The 16533-nt window shown below is 53.7% G+C and overlaps 1 protein-coding gene across 5 annotated transcripts in view; it reads left to right on the top strand.

The window, feature by feature from the left end:
- Rilpl1 (Rab interacting lysosomal protein like 1) overlaps nucleotides 1-14774 on the top strand; it is a 34718-nt gene extending 19944 nt beyond the window's left edge. Inside the window, exons 5-8 of one of the 5 annotated variants that reach the window (XM_076838258.2) lie at nucleotides 4703-4875; nucleotides 6591-6683; nucleotides 12469-12492; nucleotides 14286-14774. In XM_076838258.2, the coding sequence (XP_076694373.1) occupies nucleotides 4703-4875; nucleotides 6591-6683; nucleotides 12469-12492; nucleotides 14286-14430 (435 nt within the window). In that variant the 3' untranslated portion in view covers nucleotides 14431-14774. Of the gene's footprint in view, nucleotides 1-4702; nucleotides 4876-6590; nucleotides 6684-8409; nucleotides 8462-12096; nucleotides 12185-12468; nucleotides 12493-14285 lie in introns of those variants that run through there. The other 4 variants (XM_076839712.2, XM_076840462.1, XM_076839074.2 and 1 more) reach the window with 4 other exon arrangements.
- Nucleotides 14775-16533: the final 1759 nt, after the last annotated feature.

Raw genomic sequence — 16533 nt, 5'->3', positions numbered from 1 at the left:
AAGGCAGGAGGATTGCAAGTTTGAGGTCAGCCTCAGCGACTTAGCAAGGCCCTCAGCAACTTTTGAGACACTATCTCAAAATAACAAAATAAAAACGGCTGGGGCTGTAGCTCAGTGGTAGAGCCCTCCTGGGTTCAATCCTCAGTACTGCAAAAAAGGAAGAATAATAAATAAGTAAAATTTTAAGACTGGTGTGTGGCTTGTGGCAGAGCCGGTGCCTGGACTCAGGTGACAGTCCTGTGGGTTTTAATGGCTCACTGCACTGCGTGGACAATAGCTCTGGGCTGTTTCTGTCACCCAGAGAGGAGCCCCCAGGAGCAGCAGGCCCTGCCCCTCCGCCTCCTGCCCTGTGCTGGCATCTCCTGTGGGCTGAATCCAGCTTCCTCAGAGGCGTCCCTGAGAGCAGAGGTGGGCTCCTTGCAGAGGTCCCACAGGACAGCTCCACAGGAGACACAAGTCCACCCTGCCCTCTCGGATTCGCCACCTACCAGTTTTGATTGCTAACTGTCCTCTCTAAAAACAGGGCTTGGTGGCTGGTGTACGGAACAGGGTTTGAAGGGGTCTAGCCTGGAAGGCACAGGGGTCCAGAGTGTGACCAGAGCACCATCGTCCCCTCTGCTGGGCCAGGGACTGTTCTTTTTTTTTTTTTTTTTTTTTTTAAAGAGAGAGTGAGAGAGGGGAAGGAGAGAGAGAGAGAGAGAGAATTTTTTTCTAATATTTATTTTTTAGTTATTGGCGGATACAACATCTTTGTTTGTACGTGGTGCTGAGGATCGAACCCGGGCAGCACGCATGCCAGCGCGCTACCGCTTGAGCCACATCCCCAGCCCTAGGGACTGTTCTGAAGTACATTCATGGGCACCTCCGCAGCCTGGCAGCTGGAATACTCCTGGGAAGCCAGGCCTCTGAACCGAGGCCCTGATCCAAGGTGCTGCCTCCTGGAGGCCCCTGGACAAGCCCTGCTGGCCAGCCATCCCCTGGGCCTCCCTGTAAAGCAGCTGAAGACTCCAGGTGTCTCTATCCCTCTAGCTATGCCCAGAGAGCCTCCAGGGACCCGTGAACAAGGCAGAGGCCTGGCTTATCCAAGATAAGCAGAGCCACCTCTGTGGTGCCTCGTGGGATAAGCCTAGAAGGGCGCGGGCTGGCCCGATTGCCATCGTGGGAAGAGCCTCTCAGGCTCTGGTCAGGACCGGGCTGCCCATGGTGCTGGGGTCACCACCTGGGCCTTTGGAAAAGCGGAGCCCCAGGCCTGCCTGCCCTGCGCTGGCCACCTCGGTGCCCAAGCCAGGGCCTGAGCACCTGGCTGGGGATCCCCTCGACATTCGGGGGGTCAGGGCCTCGTCCCCTCAAAACTGCCTTCTGTGCTGAGGTGAGCTCAGACCCTCTGTGCCCCGAGGACCCTGGCATGTGTAGCGGGGACCTGGTCATCAGTGCTAAGGGAAATGAAGGCCAGTGAGGAGCTGGTGGCTTGCACGAAGCCCTCCTGGGTGCTGGGGAGTGGACAGTCCCTCGAAAGGCTCTGTCCCTGCCCCACGGGCCTCCAGAGACAGGGCAGGCCCTGTGTCTCCTGGGGAGGGAGGAGCTGGAGCCATGGCGCAGTGTCCAGGCTGCAAAGAAAAAAGGGAGGCTAAGGGTCAGCCGCTGCTCCTCACCAGTTCAGGGTGGCTCTGGGCAGCTGAGCCCAGGGTGGCCAGGTCCTCGGATGCTTTTTCTAAAAGGAAGCCCCGAACCCCGACTTCAGCGTGCAATCTCCCGACCCTTCGCCTTTGGTAACTGGCTCAATCGTCCTAGAACACAGCGAGGGCCCCACCAAGGTCTGGAGGCCCCTGGTTTGCGATCCCTGGTCCACGCCCCTGATGCGCAGCGTCCATGGCAAACTCCTCACATTTGTCAGGACCCCACGCACAGAGACCACCTCCAGCCTAGAATCTTCCCGGATCATTGCCAGTGGGAGTTTGGTGTCTCCGTTCCTCTTTCATTGTGTCACCTGGTCGGTTTCTGTGTGTCTGCCTCTACCTGTCCCCAGGACTGAGCTCAGTGACACCAAGACACAGAGTTAGTGCTCAGTCAGGGCTGGATGAATGCCAGACCGGGTTGACTCCGTGGGGAGCCCAGGCAGGGCGGAAGCCGGGAGCCCGCGGGTGGCAGTCACTTGCTGAAGGTGTCCTTCAGGAGGGTGCTGTCCGAGTACGTGGCTGTGGTGGTGTGAGAGTAGCCCTGGAGGCTCCTGCCAACACAGCCCACCTGAACCTGTCGCAACAGCAGACGCTGGGGACCCTCTGGGGCGTGGACTCCAGGGAGTTTGCCCTGCTAGCTCTCGGGTGGGAAGAGGCCCATTTGCTGGGGTTTGGGGGCATATGTGTCGGGTTGGGGTTTCCTGTGCTGGAGGTGCCTCCCTGCTGCCCACCCACCCCATTCTGAGGCTGGTGTGGTCAGAACCCTCTCCCCCCAGCACCCGCCTGTGGCTCCTCTGTCACCTGAGCTGCCCCGTGGGTGGTGTCTCCTTTCACGTGTCCTTTCCCAGAACAGCCTGTCCTAGACTCACAGGATGTGAAGCGTTGCAGCTCAGCCTTCGGGAGTCCTTGGCCTCTCGGCCCTGTGCCACCGCCCTGGCTCGAGTCCCATTTTCCCTGGGTCAGTGTGGAGTTCCTTTTGGAGTGGGTGGGTGGGCTGACTGTGTGCATCCCCTTTTCCCTGTTCCAGGGTCTCCACTGATGTCCCAGCCTTTGTCCATTTCTTCTGAGGGACTGTGGAACACTGGAGGTGCAAGACTGTCAGATACTTCACCACCTGGACAGGATAGGCCACCTGTAGATTGGCTAGGTGACTTGGGGACAGCTCGCAATACCTCCCAAATGGAAAATGGCTGGGTGCAGTGACACACGCCTGTAATCCCAGCAACTGGGGAGGCTGAGACAGGAGGATCACAAGTTTGAGGCCAGCCTCAGCAACTTAGTGAGACTCAGTCTCAAAATAAAAAGGACTGGGGATCCCTACTTACACCCACACAGGAAGTAACTAGAGTTGGCCAGAATGCGGAAAGACTGGAACCTTGTGCTTTGCTGGTGGGAATGTGAAGTCGGCAGCCACTGTAGGAGACAGGTTGGCATGGAAAACCCAGCTCAGTTAGACATAGGGTCACAGAAGATCCAGCAGTTCATACCTAGGTGTGTATCCAAAAGAGGGGAAATGGCGGTTCAGATAGATACTTGGACAGGAAGTATGTTAACATCACCATTCAGTAGCCATGAGGTAGAAACAGCCCAGCGCCCCTCAACTGGACTGAGTGTGGTCTATGCCCACAAAGGAGTATCACCCACAAACAGAGGGGAACTGAGCTGGTTTCTGCTCTGGACTGAACCCAGAGTCTTTGCATGAGCACTGTAGCCCTGAGCTCTGTCCCCAGCCTTTTTCATTTTATTTTGAGACAGTCTTCCTAAGTGGCCCTGGGATGGCCTCAAACTTAGAATCCTCCTGCCTTGGCCTCCCGAATAGCATCCAGAACAGGCACAGCCAGAGGCAGCAAGCCGGCTGGTGGCCACTGGGGCTGGGGTGATGGAGGAATGGCAGTGATTGCTTGATGAGCGTGGGGCTTCCTTTTGGGGCAAGGAGAATGTTCTGGGATTAGAGGTGAGAGTTGTAGGTGAAAGCTACAACTTTAAGAAAGATAACATGGAGGGCTGGGGACATAGCTCAATTGGTAAGAGTGCTTGCCTCGCATCAAGGCCCTGGGTTCAATCCCCGGCATCACAAAAAAAAAAAAAAAAGAGAGAGAGAGAGAGAGAGAGAGAACAGGGGCTGGGCGCAGTGGCACATGCCTGTAATCCCAGTGGCTCGGGAGGCTGAGGCAGGAGGATCACAAGTTCACAGCCAGTCTCAGCAACTTAGTGAGGCGCTAAGCAACTCAGTGAGACCCTGTCCCTAAATAAAAGATAAAAAAGGGCTGGGATGTGGCTCAGTGGTTAAGTGCCCCTGGACTCAATCCCCAGGGGCACAAAAAAAAGAAAGAAAAAAAGGTAAAATGGAGCTAGGGGTGTCTAGTGTGTGCAAGACCAAGTTTGGTCTCCAGCACTGCACAAAAAAAAAAGGGGGGGGGATGGTAAAGTTTATGTCGTGTATATTTTACTATGATTTGAAGGAAAAAGGCCCCTTTCTCTGGAAGAAGGTGGGAGGACAGGGTCTGACCCAGGATAATGACTTAGCGAAACACTGGGATCCACGTGCGCCTTTGTGGAAGAGAAATGCCCACGTGTGCACCCCTGCTGGGGCAAACTGCCAAGGCCCCGTGGCAGAGGGGGAAATGAATGGAAGGAGGCGTAGGCTGCGATAACCACCACGCCATATCAGCAAAGGTCTTAGTGGGGTGTGAGTGGAGAACCTGGAAGGGAAGCACTGGCAGATGCAGGAGGGTGGCAGTGTTGGAGGCGGGAGCTTCTCGAACATTCTTTATAACAGAACCCTGAGTGGGGAGGCGCAGGGATGCAAGTCGGCTACTGAGGGGGCACAATGAACAGGTGGCCTGCAGCTTCCATCTCCAGGGGAGACCGTACAGAATGGGAGCAGAGGCCGCCCTCGGGGACTTAAAATAGCGCCCTTGGCAAGCTGCTCCTACCCAGGAGGTGGGAACTTCAAGCTGCATCAGGACGCAGAGTGGGCGCTGGTGGCGGCTGCCAGGAATTCATGAGCCTCTCTCCTCCTCCAGACAGAGCCGGGTGGGGAGGAGTGTGTCTCAGATACGGAGAAGATGGCCATGGATCTCAAGGACCCCAACCGCCCCCGGTTCACACTGCAGGAGCTGCGGGATGTGCTGCACGAGAGGAACGAGCTCAAGTCCAAGGTCTTCTTGTTGCAGGAGGAGCTGGCCTACTACAAGAGGTGAGTGTCCCTGAGAACTGCAGGGCTAGTCTGGCCTGGACAGCCCCAGCGCCTCCTTTCTGGAGTTGCTGGAGTCCTGGTGCGGTTGCCTCCAGGGGACGGCATCTGTCTGTGTCTTCCAGGAATCCCTCTCTGGCCCAGAACCTTACGCACAAGCTCATCCTCTGTGCAGCTCGGCCCGAGCACTGGCTCATTCACAGCTTTTCTGCTGTTAGGAGGAATACGGCAGCGAGACTTGGGGTAGCACCCCCAAACCACGCACCTTACTTAATATTTTTGCAGCCAACATAAGAGCATTCATAGTAAATGAAGAATACAAGCAGCCTCATAGCTGTACATTTCGGCTGTTGCCACCAAATGAGTTACCAAAAAAAAAAAAAGAAAAAAGAAAGAAAGAAAGACATATTCTTGGCTTTTGTGCTGCACCTGGCTTGAGTCTCCGTCTGGGACCATCCCCCTCAGAGGCTCCTGGCTTCATATACACTGCTCTGCTTTTTTGTTACTCAAAATACACCAGGCTGTAGGCTGGGGTTGGAGCGCAGTGGTAGAACACCTGCCTCGCATGTGCAAGCCCTGGATTGATTCCTCCAAGCACTGCAAAAAAAAAGAAAAGAAAAAGAAAATCCCACCTTACTTGTTCCTACCTCAGGATATTTGAACGTGCTGCTGTTGCTGTTAGGAAGGGATTCACTTGCCTTTCCCCATGGTTGACTTCTCATTATCCAGAGATCAGTCAAGTGTCACCTCCTTCTCACCCCCTGTCCAAGGGAGTGCCCTCCTGGGTTCAGTAGCACATGCCTGGAGTGAAGCTGAGACAGGAAGATTGTAAGTTCGAAGCCAGCCTTAGCAACTTAGCGAGGGCCCATCTCAACATAAAAAAAGAAAAGGGCTGGTGCTCAGTGGTGGAGCGCTCTAGGTTCAGTCCCTGGCATTGATAAAACCATGGAGCAGCCTGGTGCCCTCACGCCTTGCCCGATTCTTCTTGCTTCACGGCCCTTCCCCCCGCACGTTCCTGTTCTTTAATGTGCTTGTTTTCTGTGGCAGACTATTAGCTATCTCACCAGGTGGACCAGAGGCCTGGTTGGTCTTGTCCCTGGCTATGTTCCCAGTTCCCAGCATTTAGAATGGAGCTTAGCACACAGTAGGTGCATAACACATATCTGTTGGTAGGAAAGCCAGAAGGAAGAACAGATGGGCTGGGATTGTGGCTCAGTGGTAGAGTGCTTGCCTGGCATGTGTGAGGCACTGGGTTCAATCCTCAGCATCACATATAAATAAATAAAGTTATTAAAAAAAAATAAAATATAAGCCAATACTGGGAGATTTACGACTGCGCTGTGGGTTCAGAGATGGGTGGGATCATCTGGGTGAGACTCGAAGGCTTTGTGGAGGCAGCATTTGGACTGGGCCTGCCTTGCAGGTAGGGTAGTTCCAGGTCTGGGACTTCCAAGGTGTGGACCGCTAGCCTCAGGTGGAAAAAACCCAGAGGCGTAGCAGGTTTTTATAATGACAGGGAACAGGGAGCAGTTCTGTTTGACTAGAGTCTGGGGAAATTGAAAATCAGGAGGCAAGATCCTTTCCCGAAATTCCTTATTCTCACTTCCTGCCCCGCAAAATGTGTGCCCTCTCAAGACTGTCACGCAGGAACTTCTAGAATGTTCCACTTCTGCCAGAATTCTTGACTCACTGATCTTGTACCTCCCAACTCTTTCCAGTGAAGAAATGGAAGAGGAGAACCGGATACCCCCACCTCCACCCATTGCACACCCGAGAATGTCCCCCCAACCGGAATCTGGCATCAGGAGACTGTAAGTGACACCCCTGGGCACGTGGGGCTCTCTGCACATTGCTGGCCATAAGGTACATGGGTACCTGGACTCCCATCATCTGGCACTGCTCTGGGGCCGGGCATGTCGATAACCACATCCCGCTGACATGTGCTTAACCCCTGGTCCGGCTCCCAATCTCGGGTTCCTCTCCCTGCCTGGACGCTGAGCTCCCTTGGGGGTCTCTGGGCAGAGAGGTCGGGCAGCATCAGGTCTTGAGGAGGCTTGGGCCTGAGGCTGAAGCTCAGGCACGTGCTTGAGTGTGTCAGATGGGGCGGGATGTGGCTCAGCCTTCAAGACCAGAGAATAGGCGGGGGCCGGGGCTGGAGCATCTCAAGGGCTTGACCCTGGCTATGAGGTGTCTGTGGGGCCTGGTCTACCCTGACCATGCATTTCAGCAATGACTCATCCATTTAGCCCTGTCCCTCCACTAGGTATTCAGTGGTGCCAAATACATGCAGAGTCAGGCCCTGGTTGTTTGGGAGATACATAAAAAGACAGCAACCTGTCCCTGCCCTCAGCTAGACTTGAGGCCACTTGGATGGTTCTTGGCATCGCAGGGTCCATTTGAGATTCTGATGAAAGCTGGCAGATCTTTTCCTTGGGAAAGACAGACGTGAAGTGTTGTGTGCCATTTCAGGAGGTTTGTGGACCCCTGAGGCCCTGGAGCTAGAGGTCTGTAGGATGGCCTATGCCGGCTGTGTCTTGTAGGGGCCTCAGAGACCTCGCCGAAGGCTGGGAGGTAGAGCTCTATCCTGCCCATTTTGTGGCTAAGGAAACTGAGGCCCCTGCTTAGGGTTTTGTGGCTGATAAGAGGCAGAGCTGGGGTTTGAACCCCAACCTGGCCCTCTCCCCCTAGAGGGATTTCCCCGGGCCTGGGCCTGGGCCTTCCAGCTCTTCTTCCGACAGGAGAAGCCTCAGCTCTGTCCCTGAGCCCCAGCGGTAGTATCGAGAAGGCAGGTGGTTGGATGTGCGGAGAGGAAGCCCAGCGTCGGCATGTGTCTCCTCCTTCACGCTCCCGTCACCTGGGGAGTTCTTGCCTGGTTCTTAGCTGGTGGGTTGAGCTAATGCAGGGCGTGTGCGGGTTTGTGACAGCTGGACATCTGCCTAGAACACAGTGCCCTGTTCAAGTTCCAGGCCCTGGTGGGCATGGGAGTGGAGGATGGCTTCCTGGAGTATCTGGGTTAACACTGGCTCCCTTCTTCCCAGCTACATGTAGCTTATTAGCTTGGCCCTAGATCCCTGCTGGATTAGGAGGTGGTATGGTTCCTAGTTCTGGTTACAGATCAATATTTCCTAGGAATGAAGCATGGAGCCAGAAAATCTTCCTCTGAATTCCCCAACTGTTCTGACCATTTGATAATTTGTGATCTTCCATATTTATAACTGAAATTCAAGTAACTGAAGAAAAAGAATTTGACTAAGTAACCACAATTTCCCAGCTTGCTCCAGCTTCAGGTTCAGATGGATCCAGGCCTTTGACTTAGCGTCCTCTCTCTGGTCTCCCCCAGAAGGCAAGGTAGCAGCCATTGGTTCAGGTTCTCTTCCCAGAAGTTCCACAGAAATCACAGAACCAAGCCTCACTGGCTCTGGCTGGTCACATGATCATCCCTAAACCAATCACAGGACAGCACATGGATTGCCAGGTCTGCACCCCCTTCTCCTCCCTGAAGCATAGTGTAGCTTTAACTCCATTCTGTTTGTATAGACCAAGATTGGGAAGAACCGGGTCCCCAACAGGATCAGAGTGCTAGACAGAGGTACGACTGTCCGCTGTGGCTTCTCCTTGGGCACCTGGAGGCCTTCAGTCTTGGTTCTATGTTCTTGGTGCCAGGAGAACTCTTGCTGCTGGCAGGGGTTCTTATAAGTCTTGGCTTAAGCTCTGGTGCCTGTGCCAGCCCCACTCGAGTGAGGATAGGCAGAGCTTATCCTATGTGCTTCAGTGGCCACAGCTTCTGGGTATCCCCTAGGGACTTTGCCAGATGGTTCAGGAGCCCCACGGCTACCTAGGCTGAGGGAGGGGAGACCGGGTTCTGCATCCTTCCGTCATTCATCCCAGGTCTTTAAGGATCAGACCTCTCCAGCATCTCCAGGGCCTGTGCACTGCCTCTGGGGAGCCTCTGGCCCACAAGTCTCAGAATTCCTTCCAGCTGAGCTTTTCTACTCCAGCACACCCCCACCCCTCCCAACAGGTAATGAAGAGTTGACTTTTGCCAGCCTCAAACTAGGTGAAATCCTGAGTTATCAGAATCACCCCGTGAACCCTCTTTCCATTAGCTCTTCTACCCACGCCTGACCAGGCTGCCTGGCTGCCCTTCCCTTCCACGTGGCTTCATCCCACGGAGCCCCTGTTCCTTTAGCTTATCCTCTGGTGCTGCGAGCTGCCTGGGGAGGCAGCTGGAATTGGGAGCTCAAGAGAAGACAGAGAGGAACAACCTTGCACCGTGGGGTGCAGGTGGCCAGTCCCATGGCAGCCCCTGCCTTCTGGGGGTCACTGGGGGAGCCAGCTGGCACAAAAGGCTTTTGACCAGCCCAGCCAAGACACTGGTAGCCTTTGTCCTCCTAAGGGGACCGAGAGCTGTGGCCTGTGAGCCCAGAGGTTGGGAGGAGCCTGGGGCAGGGAGGGATCTTCCCTGGGGCGGGAACAGCAGTTCTTAAGATGGTTCTTAGCCAATGGCCTTTACCTCCCCCTCTACGCTCATCTGGACCTGGCTACTCTGCTGTCCTTGCCTTGCTGTAGTCCTGCAGCTGTTGAGTGGACTTCACAGCTGGGTTCCAGCCCAGTCTAGTGCCCCTGGCCCAGTGTTCCCCACCCTTCACTCCCAGCTGTTGAGTAATGACCACCGAGGAGGCTATGAGACCTCACCAGCTAAGAGCACTTGAACTAAAGTAGCCTCCACCCTGCCAGAGGCCCAGAGCCGGGACAGTTCTACCCAGTTCTCAGATGAGGAAGGCAAGGCCCAGGGAAGGTGTGGAAATCCATTAGATCATGTTGCCACCGAGGCTTGGAGTTGGGCTGCTGAACCCCTGGCTTTTGTCTGTGCAAACCCCTCCCACATCCAGCTGTAGGCTGCCTGCCCAGGGCCCTTATCTCAAATATGCCATGAGTCAGAGACGTCAGACATTTCTGGGCTGAACATAATAGGGGAACCAGAAACTCTTGCTGCCCGTCAACAGCATGCTTGAAGATGGTCCAAGAAGAGCTTGTGACTGAGTAGCCACTGGCTGGAGGGGACGTTGGCACTGGTCAGGAAGGTCACACGGGAGCCCCTGGTGACTTCAGACTCAGTCCCAGAGAGTGTGGCAGCAGCGCCCTCTTGGTGTGGTCCCAACCTCTGGCTTCTGCCCCAGGCACAGGGCTGCTCTGCACTGGGGTAGGCCTCAGGCTGCCCTGGAACAGGGTGCAGCAGCCACATGGGGACACCGGGGAAGTGAGGGCTCAGAACTGGCCCTGTGGAGCGGAAAGGCCGGCCTGGGAGCAGGTGGCCACACAGTCTTAAACAGGAGGGGAAGCAGTGCATTCTGTCCCTGTCCTCCCACCCGCCACCCCTCCTCGTTCCAGCCAGAAATAGCTGTTTCTCAGCCGCCCATTGTACCGCCTAAATGCCACCCTTAGAGCTGCATTTGGTTTGAGTCTTCCAGAATTATCTGGGGGGTGGGGGTGGAAAGCAGTTAAAACCAGCCACAGCATGTCCAAGACACCTCCCTCTCGAGGTGGAGGCTTCTGTAGGGCAGTGCCTGGAATACTGCAGACAGGGGCTCCAGGTAACGGTCCCAGCAGCCATACAGATGGGAACTCAGCCAGGACCCTTCAGGTGACCAGAGCCCCTTGACCAGGCCCCAAATGAGCCCAACATTTCCAGGTGGGCAGACAAACATCCACCTGGTGTCAGGGACACCTGCCATGTGTGTCCAGGGAGTGCCTGCTTGGGGCTCCCTGGCACAGATGGGCGCAGAGTGGTATGTCCCAGAGCCACCTGTGTTGGGCAGCCTGGCTTCTCAGAATTGGGAGCATTTCTTTAGGCAAAGGTGTTCTCTGTTTTTGGTGTCATTGTGAAAAATTATCCAGGTATTCTGCGACTGCCTGCTCCTCAGAGATGGCCTTCAAGCCCATCCAGACATACAGGAGTCCCCAGATAGCACTGGACAGAACTCTTTTATGTCTTTTCTCAGCCACCTTAAGAAAAAAAATCACCCTGGGCATGGTGGCACCCACCTGTGATCCCAATGACTCCTGAAGCTGAGGTAGGAGGATCCAAGCTTGAGGCCAGCCCCAGCAACTTAGGGAGACCGTGTCTCAAAAAATATGGAGACATAAATTTTTTGGTACCAGGGATTGAATTCAAGGCTGCTTAACCACTGAGCCACATCCCCAGCCCTTTTTGAATGTTTTATTTATAGATAGGTCCTCTCTGAACTGCAGTGGCTGAGGCTGGCTTCGAACTCATAATCTTCCTGCCTCAGCCTCCTGAGCCACTGGGATTACAGGCGCGCACCACTGCACCAAGCCTGTCTCCAAAATTTTACAAAGGATCTGGGGAAGTATTTCAATGACAGAGCACCCCTGGGCTCCTGGCTGCCGCAAAAAGGAAAAAAAAAAAATCATAGCTTTTCACCATAAGCTCTGGTGGCCTGGAGTTGTCCTCATTTCTGTGCCCCAGCTGAGGGACAAATGAGCATTGGCTGTGGCAGTGGCCCACCCAGACGGGTGAGGTGAGGAGACCTCCTAGGGTGGCACAGCTGCCTTGGCCCTTATCCTGCCGGCCAGCCTAGGAGCAGGGAGCCTGCAGCTCGCGGTGCTGGGGGAGGCTGGAAGCACCTTTGGCTCCCCCTACGCCCAGGCCTGCTATCCCTCCCTGGAGGGACACTCTGTTCCCTCGGTGGCTATCATATACCATGTTTTGTTGGGCTGCTGTAACAAAGTGCCACAGACGGGGTGGGGGGCTCAAATGATCGGCTCTCAGGTGTTCAGGCCAAAGCCCAAGATCAGGGTGTCAGCATGCTGGCTCATGGGGACAGTCCAGACTCCCTTCCCCTCTGTGGTCTGCTGGCCTCTCTGGCCGGCCATGGCATATACAGCCATGTGGTCACCCAGGGCTCGGCCTCCGTGACCACACAACAGCCCCTTGCTCAGTCTCACATCCAAGTCACTGCCTTTGAGGAAACCATTTGGGTTGGGCCCGTCCTCCCGCAGTGCGACCTCGCCCTACCTGGTGACATCCACCAGGGACCCCGTTTCTATATGAGGGTACATTCTGAGGTGCTGGGGAGCAGACGTCCGCACCTGGAGTGGGAAGGGGACACAGTTCACCCCTGACACAGAGCAGTGCGGCCCCAGGCCTGGCTGTCGCTCCCTGTTCATCTTCTCCGTGTCTGTCTGTACTTCTCTGACCAGGATCTTTACAGCCATCATGCCCATGGTGGCAGCTGGACTGATTCTAGATGACCCCACGCTGCAGCCTGTGCGACGCCTCGTTTCCCTTGTAGGCACTGTGTGTGTTTGGGGTTCCATTTGACCTGTGCCTTGGGGGTGTGCTGAGGCTACTGCTGGGGCCGGCCTGTGTCCTCGGGTCACTTGAGCTGCATGGCCGTCACCTGTGCGATGGCATCTGAAGTGGCTATCGAGCTACTGCTCTCTTGCCCCACCTGCACGCTGTAGCCCTGGAGTCTCGGCTCGATCCCCCTTAATTCTTTTTATCTTTTCTGTTTTTGTTCTAAAAAAAAAACAAAAAACAAAAAACACAAAACCACCTTGCCCACGATGCAGTAAAGAAGGTCCTTTGACTGACGGGTCAGTAAGCACCGCCCACTGCCATCTCTGAGTGCCACTAACCCATGTTCTCCCTCCTCGTGGTGCCATGCTTCCTAAACCGCTTTGTTGTGCCGAGCCACGGGCAGCCGCTGTTTGATCTTGTGACAGAAAGGAAAGCAGGGGGGCGGCTGCGGGGACCTCGCCATGCTGAGTGGCTTTCCTGCTTGCTTCCGTCGGCAGAGGCCAACGACAGGGTCACGCTGCGTTTCCGACAGCTCATTGCCGCAGTCCCCCATGGAGTGGGACTGCACACTCACGTGTCCTTGTGGAGAAGGGAGCCCCTGTTTGCTAGGGAGAACATCCTGGGATACACTCGGGTTCCCCAGCTTTCTGATGAAAGAATACTTGATTCCTGGTAGAGGGGGCCCCAAGCGTCCAGTGAACACAGACGAGTAAAGGTATTTTCCCCTGGATGTGGTTCAAACAAAGCCCCACAGGTGACCGCTAAAAGAAGGGATGGGTGAACTTAGGCAGGAGCTAAATATAGCTTCTCTGAAGGTGTGAAGTCCCCATGGTTTGAGTCCTCTTCCTGCCCCCAGGAAACGTAAGACAGCTGTTATATTCTCTCTCAGAAAAGCGAGTAAGAACTTGCTGGCAACAGGAAGAATCCCGTTAGAGCTTGAAGTATTGATAGAGACCCAGGAGCTTAGAGCTTTGGGGATCCTCAAAAGGGGCCAGGTTCACGGACCTGGGTCCTAGTCGCTGTTCCTGCGATCTCGAAGCAGACCTAATAGGCCTCTTTGTGAGCTCTGTGCTGTCTTCTGCGTCTGTCTCTCAGGTTCACTGTGATCCATATGCAAGAGTCACAGTCAGAGCTGGGCAGAGTGGCACATGCCTGTAATTCAGTGACCCAGGAAGCTGAGACAGAAGGACCACAAGTTCCAGGCCAACCTGGGCAACTTAGGGAGACGGAAGACCCAGACTCAGAAAAAAAAACACAAAAACAAAAACTGGGATACGATTTGGTTTAAAGCACCCTTGGATCAAATCCCCAGTACTGGGGGCGGAAAAAGAAAGAAAGAAAGACAAACTTCTTGGGCCAAGGTTGTGTCTGCTTTGCATGCTCAGGCCCTGGGCCTGTGGTACCTGTCGTGCTGTAGCTGGTTATGGCAACACATCCCCAGGGCCCATTTTTGAAAGTCCAAACTTATGTTTCCCGAATTTCTTTCCCCTACTATATTCACACTGTGTTTCTAACCAGAGAACTCTGTGCCAAGATGTACTTAACACATTTTATAGGTCTAATTTTTCTTGAATACCTATATGAGCCTCATCCTAAGCAGTAAAATCCATGAAATCTGGGCTTTCAATGTGCAACTTCCATAGTCTCCCGATTGACATCACATAAACCCATAACTACTTCAATTAGGAGCACTCGCGATGTACATCAGAATCACCTTAAATTCCACACACTTCAGGGACTCCTTTTAGGGCACAGTGCTTGCCTGGCATGAGCAGAGCCTGGGTTCCACTCCCGGCACTAAAGAACAGAACCGAGATGTGTTCCCATAGCTCTCAGTGTCCCCTGGTCCCCAGAAGGATCTCACACATTTCACATGTGCATGCCTTGCTCAAGCGGCCTCCAAGGTCCTGGGGCTGAATGCCATGCAGACGCCCCTGCTGCTTTCTAGAATCCTCTGACCTACCCTGTGACTTCTTCCTTATGTGGATTTGCCCCCGTGTTTGCTGTGTGTCCCTGGCATTGCCAACAAAAAAAGACCATGTGCAGCAAAGGGCTGGCTCTCATTTCTGTCTCATTTCCCTTCCAAAAGGTTTAGCTTCTTCTCCAGAGATAAGAAGCGCCTGGCCAACACGCAGAGGAGCATGCACATCCACGAGTCCTTCGGCCAGTGGGCCAACACCCAAAGGGACGACGGGTACACAGAGCAAGGACAGGAAGCCCTGCAGCACCTGTGACTGTCGACCCCCTACCCGAGGGCCAGAAACGTCCGCAGGCCACACCGGTTACCGAACTCAAGGGAGCCCACTGAACCCCAGCCAGGGGCCACTGGCCTACGCCCCAGTGCAGACAAGCCCTCAAAATGAACCCCTCAGACAAACTGTGCTTTGGGGGTGGACATTGAAAAACTGATGCCAAACCCTAAAGAAATGTCTATTTATATCCAGGGCTTTTGCCGTTTATAATAGATGACTTTGACCCCTTAGGATATATATTTAATATTCCCGTGGACTGAGACCAGACTTTGCGTTAACCTTAGTAACAAGCTTCTTTAAGCCAAATACATCACTTGCCACTGTAACTGCTGTTTGCTTTGCCTTATATGAAATTCTAGGTGTAGAGGATTTATCATCACTTTTGTGGGAGGCAGTAAGAGATGGCTCGTGTTATCATGAGATCATTGTGGTGATAAAAGATTGCAGAGAGCGTACTGACTGGACAGCCAGCCTCTGATGTCCCAGGGTGAACTGCCCAGCTCAGACACAAAGCAACAGGACAATTTTGCAAGAGCCGTCAGTTGCTCCTCCTAAGTCCGGAGCGTGGGGCCACATCCAAGGCCATGCACCCGCTGTCCTAACCCAACAGTTGCTAAGGATGGGGTGCTAGAACATCTCTCGTGTGCGGGTTTTTTTTTTTTTTCTCCTTCCTTTTAATGGCATCTTTTTTTCTTCTGTGTTCACTGTGTTTAGCATCCTGCAAAGAAAGCAAATGTCTCCAGACTGGGAGCAAGGTGCAGTAGCCTAGGCAATGCAGGAAGACAGGTGGGGTAGCAGAGGAAGGCTGAGGGGGCGGGGGGAAGGGGCAGGTGGCTTGGGACTGCACACTTGGCTCACAGCTGCAGTGGCCAACTGCCCTGGCTGCCCCTGAGCAGATGGGCTGGCTCACATGGCTTTTCTCCACCTGTGGAACACCTGGTGTGCAGGGTGAGGTGTTCAGGGATCCAGAAAGGCAGCACTTCCTAAGAGCATTCGAGGATATGTGACAGGTGGGGCCACATTCTGTGCATTCAGTAGAGTCTCTGTGAGGTGGATCTGCAGGATCTAAAGAGCCTCTGCTGTGGAAATGATTTGGATGGGATAATGTAGTTGCTTTAGAGCAGTGGTTCTCAAACTGGCCTGCACCTTAGAACAGTTAGTGTTTATTCTCAAAGAGTGTAGGAGCATGGCCAGGTGCAGTACTGTAATCCCAGCAGCTCAGGAGGCTGAGGCAGGAGGATCACAACAAGTTGGAAGCCAGCCCCAGCAACTTAGCAAGATCCTATCATCTCAAAATAAAACAAAAAAGGCTGGGGATGTGACTCAGTGGTTAAGTACCCTTCGATTCAATCTCCAGGACCAAAAAAAAAAAGGAGGGCTTGGGGATGTGGCTCAATGATAAAATACCCATGAGTTCAATTTTGGTTAACACACATTTTATACACACCTTAGGATGAATGTGTAACTCTAGTGTTAAATTATTTATGTTGGATAAAACCTCTTGAATTTCAAGAACATAAACTGAGAGTTACAGCCATAAGTAAAAATGCTAAATGTCACTTTTTTCAAAATTATGTGTGTGGTATGGTATTTACTCAAAGTCCACAGAAATTAAGGCCAGTAGATCTAGCTCTCAAACCCACCAGAGGCCAAATAATCAGAAAAGGGAGATTCAGCCCATTAGAACAAGCCACAGTGCCTTCGCTGATCCTGACCCTTGTGTTCTTCACTTCATTCTGTGTAGCTTGACCTTTCAGAGAGCCATGAGACCGCCCCACAATGCTGGGATTTAATTTTAAATGCCAACCAGAAGAAAACATAGGGTCAGTAGTTTGCGCTAGAATTTACCTTTGAGAGTGCCCAGATGTTTGGACTGGGGTTAGTATTAAGTCCAGGCATCCTCCGCAGCTGGCGCTCTCCCATCCCTTTGAGCATCTTACGTGTGTTACTAGGGACTGGACCAGAGGTCACTCCCACTGAGCCAGTCTCCAGCCTGGTTTGTCTTTTGTTTGAGACAAGATCTTGCTAAATTTGCATTCCTGTCACAGGCTCCGAGTCATTGGGAGCCACCATGCCCAGCTCTAT

Source organism: Callospermophilus lateralis, chromosome 1 (assembly GCF_048772815.1).
Source record: "Callospermophilus lateralis isolate mCalLat2 chromosome 1, mCalLat2.hap1, whole genome shotgun sequence".
Classification (NCBI taxonomy): domain Eukaryota; kingdom Metazoa; phylum Chordata; class Mammalia; order Rodentia; family Sciuridae; genus Callospermophilus; species Callospermophilus lateralis.
This window is presented reverse-complemented; position numbering and strand designations above follow the sequence as displayed.